Source organism: Planococcus citri, chromosome 2 (genome assembly GCF_950023065.1).
Source record: "Planococcus citri chromosome 2, ihPlaCitr1.1, whole genome shotgun sequence".
Lineage (NCBI taxonomy): Eukaryota > Metazoa > Arthropoda > Insecta > Hemiptera > Pseudococcidae > Planococcus > Planococcus citri.
Genome location: NC_088678.1, coordinates 58,452,940 through 58,466,498, shown reverse-complemented (window position 1 = coordinate 58,466,498; position 13,559 = coordinate 58,452,940). Strand labels below are relative to the sequence as shown.

At 33.0% G+C, this 13,559-nt stretch overlaps 2 protein-coding genes across 4 annotated transcripts in view; one reads left to right on the top strand and one right to left on the bottom strand.

The window, feature by feature from the left end:
* Positions 1–5,406, bottom strand: part of LOC135836723 (G-protein coupled receptor dmsr-1-like) — a 62,636-nt gene extending 57,230 nt beyond the window's left edge. The window contains exon 1 of one of the 2 annotated variants that reach the window (XM_065351721.1): positions 5,001–5,406. The gene's annotated coding sequence lies outside the window, so the exon portion shown is untranslated. The remainder of the gene's footprint in view (positions 1–5,000) is intronic. The other variant, XM_065351722.1, reaches the window with a different exon arrangement.
* Positions 5,407–7,793: 2,387 nt separating this feature from the next.
* LOC135836721 (uncharacterized) lies at positions 7,794–12,777 on the top strand. 2 transcript variants are annotated; one of them, XM_065351719.1, is made up of 5 exons: positions 7,794–8,096; positions 8,199–8,339; positions 8,417–8,537; positions 8,754–8,877; positions 8,989–12,777. In XM_065351719.1, exon 5 carries the CDS (start codon positions 9,158–9,160, stop codon positions 12,476–12,478), a length of 3,321 nt encoding a protein of 1,106 aa, XP_065207791.1. In that variant the 5' UTR covers positions 7,794–8,096; positions 8,199–8,339; positions 8,417–8,537; positions 8,754–8,877; positions 8,989–9,157; the 3' UTR covers positions 12,479–12,777. The 2 variants fall into 2 exon arrangements, with proteins under 2 accessions (XP_065207791.1, XP_065207792.1); XM_065351720.1 differs by having other exon boundaries at positions 8,199–8,343.
* Positions 12,778–13,559: the final 782 nt, after the last annotated feature.

Genomic DNA, 13,559 nt, shown 5'->3' with positions numbered 1-13,559 from the left:
AGTGAAAGGAGGAGTATCGATAAGGCCATTTTTTGGCACCAGGCAGTTATCGACTGAACCACTCTTAAAATGTTGTAATAAATCTCCCAAATACGAATCCGTGGTTAGTTAACCCAAAATTATCATTTTTTTTGGGCTCCAGAGGTCCCCAAAGTGGCGAATAAAAAAGAATTTTTGGAACCGCTGAGTATTATTTTCAAAAAGGGAGTTTTAATTTTTGGAAAATTTTGGAATCACCATTTTGATCCTACCCCTTTGAACCCTGCTAAAAAGCTTTTTACAGTTTATTAGTATTCAAAAGACCTCCATCCTACCAAATTTTGAGCTTAATAAAATTTTGCACTGGTGCTGGTACTAAAAAATCCAATTTTCCAATTTTTCGTAATTTGGATATTTTGGAAACTCCTGGAAAACTGGAAACCTGCGATTTGCGCCAAGCGTAACGTTTTGGAACATATATTCAATTATCAAAGTGAAAAAGTTCAATTGAGCTCCCTGTATAGTGTATATTCGTAATTCTGAACCCTTTGTTTAGCCCCCCCCCACTTTGAGCACCCCTAAAAATGGCGTTTATGCATGTTTTTTTCAAATAAATTGAAGAATTTACATTTGAAACACTAGCAAGTGTCTGATAATTTTCCAATTGATTTTTTCTGTAACTTTCATATTTGAGCCCTTTTGTGCCGAATTCTGAGATATTTACTCTTCCAAAAAAACGTTGAAGTCACGTTTTCACGATTTCAATGAAGTAAAATCTCATAATTTCACCCAAAAAACCTCAATTATGAAAGTTACAGGAAAAATTGAATGAAAAATGATCGAGCACTTGCTAGTGTGTTTCAAATGGAAATTCTTCAATTTATTTGAAAAAATATGCATAAACGCCTTTTTTAGGGGTGCCCAAAGTAGGGGGCTAAACAAAGGGTTCAAAATTACGAATATACAGGAAGCTTAATTGAACTTTTTCACCTTGGTAATTGAATATATGTTCCAAAATGTTACGTTTGGCGCAAATCGCAGGTTTCCAGTTTTCCAGGGGTTCCCAAAATATCCAAATTACGAAAAATTGGAAAATCGGATTTTTTAGTACCAGCACCAGCGCAAAATTTTATTGAGCTCAAAATTTGGTAGGATGGAGGTCTTTTGAACACTAATAAACTGTAAAAAGATTTTTAGCGGGGTTCAAAGGGGTAGGTTCAAAATGGTGGTTCTAAAATTTTCCAAAAATTAAACCCCCATAATTTCTACCCCCGAAGATCGAAAATAGAAAAATTGCCTCGTATAATGTTTACCAGGTTCAAGCAGATATTTTAGGCTAAAAAAGTTTTTGAAAGTAATACTCAGTAGTTCCAAAAATTCTTTTTCAATTCGTCACTTTGGGGACCACTGGAGCCCAAAAAATGATCATTTTGGGTTAATTAACTGCGGATTTGTATTTGGGGCATTTATTACAACATTTTAAGAGTGGTTCAGTCGATAACAGTCTGGTGCCAAAAAATGGCCTTATCGATACTCCTCCTTCGATAAAAATGCATGAAAAAAAGGCTAAAAAACGTGTTAGAATGGTGTAATGAACACTCAGAAAACCGTAAAAACTATCAGAAAGTAACAAAGTGCTGGTAAAATTTGCCAAAAATGCGAAAACATCAAAAATACCAAAGTTATAAAAGTTTGATTTTTGCAAAAAATTCAAGAAAAAGTGTTGACCACCTATTGAAATGAGGTGAAAAAAACTCTCGACAGAACATTAAAATCATCAAACATTACCAAAAAGTGATAAAATTTCAGTAAAATTACAGAAAAATTTAGCAAGAATTGCACGAAACATCATCACTTGATGATAATGAAATTTTTTTTTTAATTTGCCAAAAATGCCCGAGAAAACGTTATAAACGTATTAAAATCAAGTAAAAACATTCAAAAAACCGTTGACATCTTGGAGGATTACAAAAAAAGGTGAAAATTCAGTTATGAAAAAAATTATTTATAAACTTGTTGAAAGATGCAAAAATGCTGTAAAACTGAATTAATGTGTGAAAACATTTTTTAAAAAAAGCATTAAAATTATTTCACTAAGAAAAAGAAGTGAAATTTCAATAAAATTCGCCACAAATGCTCGAAAAAGTGTTGAAAACATGTTAAAATGTTGCAAGAACACTGAAGAAATGCATTAAAATCAACAAAAAGTATTGAAAACTTAGTGAAATTGAATCGAAAAATGCACGAAAAGATGTTTAAGAAATGTTGAAATAGGTATACCTAATACATAATAAACCTTTACGTCTTATTCCTTTGGTTTTGCCATCCCTGTTTCGTTTCTTATCAAGTTATCAATCGAATAAAATGTAAGTATTAATTAAAATGTAGAATTTATTCTACAAAATGTTTCCTGGTCAAAATCAAGATTTACGGATGAGTAGAAGACATGGTAAGTAAGTAAGTATCTATCAGTAAATCATTCAATGTACATTATGTAGTAGGTACAGGGTGTCCAGAAATATCGTGAACCCCTAAGAAAGTTTTTTATTAAAAATATATGTTGGCAATGCGAAATAGATGCATTATGATTGGTGGAATGTTATCATTTCAGTCTCACAACCAATCATGCGCTAAATATGTATCATTATTATCATTCACTGTGACCAACCGAAACATTTAGCAGAAAACTTTTTTAGGGATTCACGATATTTCTGGGCACCCTGTAGCTAAAGCCCATAATATTCTGAAATGAGGAGGAAGTTTTCGTTTTTACGGTTTATGAATTTGAATAGGTACCTAACTACCTATAAACTAAGTTAGCAAAAATGTACGGAATAATTTTTCCTACATTGAGTGATTGAGAATCACTTTCTGATAAAATTTATTTTCTTTGTTTTCAAACTGTTTGGCCACGATCCGTAGATGAATTTTTAATCGGACTTGAATTCGTAGCGTTTAGAAAAATCATTGTAAACGGTGACATAAAATGAAAACTTTTTGCATCACAGAGAAAGCCCATAATCCAAGCTATCAGAAAACGTGTTTACTTTTACTTTATACTTTTATGTCAGATTATCTTTCACCGTCGGTAAATTTGAAAAAAATTAAGTGTCCGAAGTTGGGGTGATTGACAGTACACGAAAAAAAATGTAGGTAGCTTTTTTGACATTTCATAACTTATTCGAAAAATTTAGACTCGCAAAACTAATCTAACACTAACACATGTGAAGTTGAAAAACCATCGAATAATGTAGGTATAGTTTTTTTTTCAAATTTAAAAACCCTTTGTATGATTACTTTTGACGCACGATGCATTGAGCGTTTGACGCTTCTAGCGAAGAAATCCGTCTTTTGTTATTCTTTAAGTACCTAAATAAACATTTTGCAAACATTCTAATAACTTAGCCAATCGAACGAATGCCTATGGCCTGAGTAAGAACACGTGACGTTTCAACTCGAAAAAAAAACACCTCTGAAAGAAGTCTTAGAAAAATTCCCATGTAGATCGATTGAAAAAACGAAAAGAATTGTCGAGAATACGAAATTATTCAAAAATATTGCGATTTTATTTCTTTTTTTAGAATTTTCAATAAAAAAAATCAACTACTTTTAGAATCTTTCAACTTTGGAGATACTTTTTAAATTTTAATGAAGTGGGACTGGGAAACACGAGTACAACAACGTGTTGGAAGGTTAAGTTTTTTTTTTTTAAAACGTGAATTTAATGAATTTCGTAATTGAATTTCAACTCTTGACTTGGAATTTTTTTGGTTTATTTTTATACGGGTCTTTTCTTTCACATCTGCGAATACTTAATTACTCGTGTTTATCGAAAGTTGGAATAAACTTTATAAAAGACTTGCGAGTACAGTGTAGGTAGAGGTACAATGACACTTATACCCATCATAGGTAGGTACTTATGGAAATATGGAAAAATCTAGATCTACAGTAAAATTTTTTGGATTACGTAAATTTATAGAACGTTTATGGTTGGTTATTTTGTTGGTAGAAAAAAGTGACATGTTTTATGTTTTTATTTGTCCTGAAAGGCTGACAAATTTACATAACGAATTGTTTTATCCATCACGCGAAACGTTATAACAAAAGTGAATAGGTAACGAATAAGGTAAATTTTACCATATAGTTACCTAAAACCATTAACGTAGCAGAGAGTTGCCTTTTATAGTATGTACCTATACTTAAACAAAAATTTCATCGCAAGATGTATTTTTATAACCTATTTTCGCCTCTTGTATCAAAAGTAAATATTAACCGAGTATTAATACGGGTTCAAAAACAATGCCGAATTTTTATAAACACGAATAAAATGTTGGAAATTGATTACCAACCTACCTACCTACGTTTTCGATTATCTTTAATTTCATTTTTCGTGGGCGATGAAATATTAAATCATTTTTTAGTAATTACCTACTTCGCGAATATTTCTTCTTTGATGGCGAAATCTTCTCTCATTAAGTATTTTCTAAGTTGGAAATAAATTAGAAAATGAAAGTTACGACGATGAACGTAATAATTGAAAACGAAAGCACTCAGGTTAAAATTTGATTGTAGCGATAAATTGTTGCGCCTTTTCCGTGCGAGTAAATATATTAAATAATCACTCCGGAGGAAGAACTTTATACAAAGGTGGTAAATTTCTTGTAAAATTCCTAATTTTTCGTTTTTCATTGTTCCTTAACATCGAGGAAAATGTTTTTAAAGTATTGTCCAAAGTGCTTTTTTAAGTATAAAAATAAAAAATAAAAAATAAATCATTTCAACATAACAGGTGTCTTTTTCGGTGTTGAAATTTAAACTTCGCCTATAGTTCAACTTTAAACGTAAAATTTTAAAATTAAATATTAAAAAAAAAATTATTATAATAATTTTAAATCAACTGGTAGGCTAAAGCTTTTTTTCAAGCATATGGATTTGAAAAAATCTAATCGAATCCGCGTATCAATTTTTCATGCAAAAATATTCAAATTTAAAAGTAGAAAAATATAAAACATAAAAATTACCATATAAAAAATACGAGTAAATCTTTCTTCATTCGGCGAACGAATAAATATCTCGATTAAATTCGACGCTGGATAAATTTTTTTCATCAAAAAATCACGTGGTTAACATTTTTGTACGTAATGTAAATAATGTATACTTCACGAATAATGACATCCAACATGTGACTCGAAATAATAAAACGCGCGAATAAAAAACAAGTAAAAAACGCACTATTTAAAAAGAACGCGGAAAAATACGTAATCGCGTTCATTTTAGCAGCGATTTAAAAAAAGAAAAAAAAAGTGTAAAATTTTTAAAACTCACCGAACTGTTGATTTTGCGAAATTAAACAGCCCATTGTGAAAGTCTGAACTTAGCGAAGTGAAACATGATACTCACCAACAAGCTGTGTAACAAAACTTCGCATTTCTGACTCTCTTACTGACTTTCCCGTTTGACCCTCACACTTTTCCTTTTCTCACGCGGTTTTGTATTCATCCCGTTTGTGATTTATTTTCGTCGAAATATCCTTCCAGTACGTCGCTCTCGTTTAGAAAAAAATTATCGGCGAGAGCAGCGTTTATTTTTCATTTTTTTTTTTTTTTAGGCAAGATTTGCCCACGAAAAACCATATTTTTAATTAATAGAATGCCGGTTATCGTATTTCGTACAGTTTACTTTGGTTATTGAATAAACTTTCGCCGGTTGAGGTTTGAAAAATGTTTTTCCACACCGCCAATATGCTGTGAAAATAGATGCGTGCTCGCTTTTAGAGAACGGAATCATGCAAATGGAAAGCGTTAATTAAATATCAAAGTTGACGTTATAATATTTTGGGAAAGAGAGGCTCGACGATAGCCTATATTATTCGAAGTCATCCGTTCAATTCAACTTCAAAATTAATTAATGAAGGTTCTATTCTATTTGTAAAATAAGATAGAAAATAGCAGGGCTGTTAACCGGTAATGTAACCTTAACCGTGTTTTGGGAATAACCGGAAAAAGGTAAACATCGTTTAACCATTTTGAAATTCAATAATCAAAAAAATGTATCAGAAAATTTGTAACCGTAACCTTTACGAATCAATCATCAACGTGAAAAAAAAACTTTTAACCTTAACTATTCCCGAAAAATTTTTTCATAAGGTTTACAGCTAAATTTATTTTTTCCCTTGTAGATTTACTCGAAAAGAATTAATTGAATGATCTACGAATGACAAAACGTTTCATTTCAGTTTGTATTATTTTGATGATCATGAACGTTAATAAATTTATTTAAAGGTGACCAAAATTTCAGAAGAGGCGTTTTATAGATTAGGTAATCAACATTACCTACTGAAATGGCTATTCCTCGGTGGAGTGAAGATGGGTCAAATCTAATTAAGTAGTATCGAGAGATTTGGGATATTCGACGAGTGTGTATTTACAGCGATAGTTCGGCAATTTATTCAACTCGTTGAAAAGTTTAAGTGATGTGGCATTGTATTTGAACGTAAATTGTATTGGGACCATTATATGTACTAGAAAATAGTTTGATTTCAGTCGTTTCTATTTTGAAATAAATTTTGTGTAAAAATTATTGTTAGATAGGTACCTACATTTCATTCTAATCAACTTTCTTTCCTTACCTATGATATCAAAAATTGAAATGAATGCTTACCTATACCTACGTGAGGAGTGATATGGATAGTGACTTGGTGAATTCCTTGATTTGAAGAGCAACATGTACCTCCTATTGGTATGGTTTGCCAACACGTTAATTAATTTGCATACCCAGTTTGCCGTAATTTCGCGCCGACCCGACGCATGATTTCCCTGCATGTTAATAAATTTGCATAACTAGTCCGCCGTATTTGTGTAATTTCGACTGATTTCGACCTATACCGTGTGTAAGCTTGAGTCTTGAACCAAGATTCTTTGATTTCGCCAATTTTTTTTTCTTTTAGAGGATTCCTTCGTCATTCTAGTGAAACTGCTCAAAACTGATCTTGACCGTTCAAAGTTTAAAACCAATTGCAGGGAGTACTCGCCTCGTTTTATCTGCCTCCCTTTTTTTACTCATTAAACTGACAATGAGTCATATTTAAAATGAAATCTCGACACGCTCAACGGATACTACGGCCCTCACTCTTGATCGAAATGCAAAAAAATTTAATACCTATTTGAGTGTCATATTTGATATTATACTAATTTTGAAACGTTGCGTTGGGTACTGGTTTATTTTTTCGATCTGATCCACCCATCACATAAAAAAGTTGAAAACAACGTTAATTTGATAGAAATTCGCGACTCTTAAGACGGTTTTGTGAAGTAAGACGTATGTTTGATTGAGACATTTTTTCGGAAATTCGCCAGAACGACGTGATCAGGAATGATGATTTGTTAATTTTTTGATCGAAATTCGAAATAGTTCTTGCATTATTAGGTACTTTATAATCATTTCATATAAGAAGTTTTAAATTTCAACTAATTTTTGCCCAAATTTCACTCAATTTTACTAAATTTGTCCTAGTTTTTGGTAATTTTTTACTATTATTTCAGTGGTACCTGTTTATACTGATCTTTATCGATTTAGAATGATATTCCATTTCAATCTCGTTTGAGTGACTCGTCTTCGAGGTTATGAAGACGAAGATTTGAGATTGAGATGAACAGATGAAGATTGAAGATGAAGAATGAAGATGATCAATTTAATTAAAATGAAATTTTTCGTCTTCGAATCTTTCATCTGATTGGTCATTGTCATTTTTTCATTATCACTAACCAATCAGGTGCGTGAAGACATCTTCATCCCACCTTCATCCACATCTTGTCACATATTGTGCTGTTGAAATTTCGAACGTTTTCTGAGGACTTATAATATCAAAGTTGTTAATTATTTGATAAGCTTTAAACCTTTAAACTTTTGCTTTTCAAATCAGTTTGATTAATAATAGTGGAGCTCTGCAGCTTTCTAGTTTCCACTCAGCCAAATCATCGCATTCAAGCTTAGCAGCAATATTAATTAGCTCACTTTACCTATGCCGGTAATGATAATGAACCGACCTTGCTTCATGAAGAATATCATCAGATGCATCAGATACATCAGATAAAATGTTCGAAAGTAATAACTGACGAGTAAGTGTTGTTCGAGTAAAATGCACAGTTATTAACATACATGTATCCATTACTTGAATGACTATATGATTGAGTGATTGCTGAAATCTGTTTCTATTGCAGCTGAATTCGATCGCAGACTACTCGTGAGCTCTAAGATTGATACTAACGGTGATTGTATTTTCGATAGTTTCTTCCTTAGATCACGAGTCACGAGCTACTTTATCTATCTAGAAGTTGTCGTCGTTCATTATGTTCCAATTTGTGAGTAGGTATTCATCATGAAAATGTCATCACAGATGTTCAAATGCAATCATTAACTACGTATATTTTTTTTCCAGCTTTGCTTCAGTAGTTACCTAAAACTAAATTCAGCAGCATCTTGTGTAATTCAGTTTTTACTATCCTACGATAAATAATCGAAGACCGAAGTTACAATAAAAAAATCTTGTTCACTAGCAGGTATTATTGAATACTTAGATAATTTTCTAGGTATATTGTTCATATTATTACATCATTACTTTGTATTTGTGAAAATGCTTTCAAATATCCGTAATAATAAACAAGCTATGCTTGTGAACTTCGGTATTCATGCTTCGGGGTGATTTAAATCATCCGACTATTCTTATACGTATGTAGTTGAATTTGATTTTATTGCTTTGTGTTTTACTGTTTCAGAAATTTTTATAGACGTGTGTAGCAAATGGTGCTGTACTTTGAAACCTTCAGTGTGTTTTATACATCAAGAAAGCAAGATATATAATTCCACATTTGCCTCTTAACTCGAAGAAAACTCAAATTGGTGAGTGGAATTGTACATTGAAAATCATTTTTACCAATACCATGCATATTGTATGAAAATTAATTATTCTGTGTTAACGCATTTCATTATTTTGAATACCCAATTTTACAGGAATCTCTTACAGTGTATTGTTCATAACAAGGAGAAAGCGAAGCGATGCTGTTGATCTTGTCATAATCGACCTAAGTTGATAAGTTTTCATTACTGTGGATGAAGAATTTGAACGCTTGCTGAGATTTCGTTGGTCGAGAGGTGTTACCAAGTTCAACAAGCTGTGAAAATGTTTTCCATCTGTAAAGGCCACACACATCTGTCGAAGCAGTTATATTACTTCCGTGAAGGTAGCACAATGAAGTTGTTTCCTTATCTTCGAGGTCGTAATTACTTCTCAAAAAAATCATCGTATTACGTGCAAGAAACAATGATAACAGCACTGTCTGACGTACAAGATAGTGTTGATTTTCCAAAACGAGTTCGTTATAGTCGTAATTCCAATGTAAAACAGGCGTTTCTTACCTTATCAAATTGCGCTAATTTTTCCAAGGAATTACGTTATGTGCATACGAAAATCGCCGACTTCAGAACACACGCTGATTTCTCCAAGCAGTTAAAATTTACAGAAAAAAACTCGACCGAGGAAGTTGGCGATTTGGTGCGAGAATGGCTCTTACGTTTCGATTCTTTGGGCCGAATTGAAGCTAGTGGAATTTCCGGCACGTTTAATAGTTTATTAAAATACAGTATTTTTAGTTCTGAATGGAATATCGAATATCGAGAAAATTTCAAGCAGTTAATCGTTAAATTGGCTGACAAAGGAGACCGGTTATTAGATCCAAATAGTCGAGCTTCTTCTAAATTTAGCTTCTGGCACGTTGCTATCAGTTTGAAAGCGTTATCCAAATGGAATGTGCTGAATAGCAATGTATGGAAAGGTTCTGTTCAAATTAGTAACCAGGAAATATCCAAGGTTGATTTATTTGGATCTCTGATTAGCGGTTTGATATGTCGAGGAACGTGGATACTGGAGAATGAAACAGCTGATCAACTTGATTCTCAACGTATCACTGATTGTCTTAGCGCTCTATCGAAATGGAACATTAACGAATTAAAAGGATCCAAGGAATTCATCAGTCGCTTGGTACAAGAAGGCATCAAAATTATTAATCAGTTCAATTCTTTAGCTGTTTCAAAGAGCCTGAGTGCTTTATCTGGGTGGAATATAGACGATTTCGAAGGTGCCAGAGAATTCATCATACTGCTGTTTGGACGAAGAAGTTCAACTGGTGATAGATTTACTCCTTTGAGTATTGCCAGAACCTTGAACGCAATGTCTAAATGGGATGCCGAAGAATTGCGAGGATCCAAGGAGTTCATAATTTACTTAATGAAACAAGGAACTTCGTTAGCGAATAAATTCAATTCAATGGAGATTGCGCACAGTTTGAACGCTTTGTCCAAGTGGAACGTCGACGAGATTCAAGAAGCTAGAGGTTTTATTGTTTCGTTAATCAAAAATGGAAACTCTATCATTGATACATTTACTTGCCAAGGTATCAGTAATTGTTTAAATGCGTTTTGCAAATGGAATATTGATGAATTACAAGGTTCCAAAGAGTTCATCGTTTCTTTAATAAAACGAGGAAGTTCGACAGCCGGTGGTTTTAATTCTCAAGAGATCTCCAATAGTTTAAACGCATTGTCCAAATGGAATATTCACGAGTTGGACGGTAGTAAACATTTCATCGTTCAATTGGTCAGATGTGGAATTCTAACTGCTGATACATTCGACTCGCTGAGTATTTCTAGCTCCTTAAATGCTCTATCGAAATGGAATACCGACGAATTTGAAGGAACCAGGGAATTTATTACTCGATTAATAAAACGTGGATTTTTGTTAATCAATAGATTCAATTCGCAATGTATTGCCAACAGCTTCAACGCTCTCAGTAAATTAAATATCGACGAATTTGAAGGAGCCGAAGAATTTATCATCGAGCTACTGAAGCGAGGAAATTCTTCAATTGACAAATTCAATGCTCAAGAGACTGCAAATATCTTGAATGCGTTGTCCAAGTGGGAAATCAACGAGCTGAAAGGAAGTAGAGAATTCATCGTTCGTTTAATTAAACGTGGGAATTCAACGATCACGAGATTCGATTCCCAAAACGTTAGTAATTGCTTAAATGCTCTTTCAAAATGGGATATCGATGAATTAAAAGAAACCAGGGAATTTATTACTCGATTAATAAAACGCGGTCGTTCGTTGATGAATACATTCAACTCGCAAGGCATTGCCAGCAGCTTGAACGCTCTCAGTAAATTAAATATCTACGAATTTGAAGGTGCCAAAGAGTTTATCATCGAGCTACTGAAGCAGGGGAATTTTTCAATTGACAAATTCAATGCTCAAGAGATTGCAAATATCTTGAATGCGTTGTCCAAGTGGAAAATCAACGAACTTCAAGGAAGTGAAGAATTCATCGTTCGTTTAATTGAACGTGGGAATTCAATGATCACCAGATTCGATTGCCAGAATGTTAGTAATAGCTTAAATGCTCTTTCTAAGTGGAAGGTCAATGAATTAGAAGGAGCTACAGAATTTATTGCAGCACTGGTCAAACAAGGGAATTCAAATTCTGGTGAATTCGATTCACAAGAGGTCGCTAATAGCTTGAATGCTCTATCCAAGTTGAATATTGATAACATTCCAGCAGCTGCAGATTTTATCGTAAATTCAATCACTCGTGGAAGTGCTATTGTTGATGAATTTATTCCTCAACACGTTTCCAGCAGTTTGAGCTCGTTATGTAAATTGAATATTTTTGATGACCAGAAATGGAACGATAATCAGTCGAAAAACTTCAAACATTTCATTATCAAACTTGCCAAAAAAGGGACCGAAATATGCGGCGAGTTTGAATCTCGAAGCGTCGCTGAAATATTCTATGCTTTTTCAGAACTGAAAATTCTGAGTAAAGACAAATGGACGCCGGATGAACAGAACCGGCTGAAGAATTTCCTTGTCAGTATTTCTAGTCTGGATGCTTCGTATAATAATCACACCCTCCAGGATATTTCAAGAATATACAGAACGATATCTGATTTGAATGTTCTTCAAAATGACCAATTCGACTTAAAACAGGTTAATATATTTAAAGATCTCGTCAATAATCTGCAAAATCGAATTCTCATCCTTGGAAATGAACAGAATCTGGTGAAACCCGACGTTAATATCAGATTTGCAGTTGAAATTATCAATGATTTACCAGAGCTCAAGTCTAAAAATCTTATTCTGTCTGAAAATCAATTACTGGTTTCGTTGATGTGTTGCTTAAGTAATAATGTGAAGAAATGCGGATCTTATCATCTGAAGAAAGATTTGATTCGAGGAAGTATTTTGACTGGGTTGCATAATCTTTTGAAAATTGTCAGTGAATTGGAAGATAGACACTATTTAGAAGGAGCATTTGATGAGAGTTTGTCTAAAATATACGATAAAATGGTCGGAATTGATATGAATCATATTGATGAAATAGTAGACGTAATTTATGGATTTGATAAATTAAAAGTGATTCAAGATATGCAGTTTTTAGGTAAATGATCGTTTTCAAGCTGTGATAATTTAGGTTTGGAAATTTCTTTGGTAGAACGCTCGTGTTATTTTTTGGTTTTAGAGGAATTGCTATTTAAAATTGAAGTATCAAACATCTGAAATGTACGAAAATGAAGGTTTTTTTCTGTTCTGATCAAATTATTTTTGATTTGCCTACCCTTGTTTTATTTTCATAGTGTATTTGTAAATAATTATGTAAATTTCAAAACTTCCTATTTTTGTTACTCGTTTCGTTGTTTGTTGTTGTTTTTTTTTTTGAATTTTCAATAAATCGATTGAAATTGGAACCATTTGTTTTATTTCAGATGGAAGAAAGTTTTCACTGATGAAAATTGTATAGTATCTAATTTATTTAGAGAGAAAATGAACCGCTATCTTTGAGGATAAATTTTTCGTCATATGAGGGAAGTATCCAACTCGCATGACAATTTTTGAACTGAACAAAATGCCAGACCGAAAAAGCATGCAAAATACGAGTAATGAACATCGCCAGTTAAAATTTCAAGTTCCAAAGTGCAATTTTTCCTTGGGGGGAGGGTGGGGGAGAGATTTTTGAAAATCAAAATCAGGCCGAAAATAAGAATAAAATCAAAATTGTACTAAATTGACCTAGAAATCTGAAATTTGGGATATACCCCATTTTTGACCCACCAAACCGATTGGAAACTGATTCAAATCGTTTGGGTTGAAAAATAATTTCATCGTAGCATTTTCAAAAGAAATATTGAATAATTAGTGTGCGTAGCACACTATTGGTTTCGCTTTGAGAAATGAAATTTCATTATACATGAATGTTCTCTTAAACTATCCAACTGTTTTTTGTACCTATTGGACACCATTTGAGAATCATTAAGGCGGAGGGAATAGATTATTTTTCATTCAATTCGGATGGGTAATTGCTGAGTAATTGCAATTTTAGTTCATTATTTTAATGCATAAATTCCTAAAAAAGGAGAAAGGGGACTTGCAAAACACCTGCCGCTCATTGTACCCTGCTATACCCCCAGTCTATTCCATCTCCGCTTTTCAAATCAGCTGTCTCATTGTACCCTGTTACACCCCTCATCTG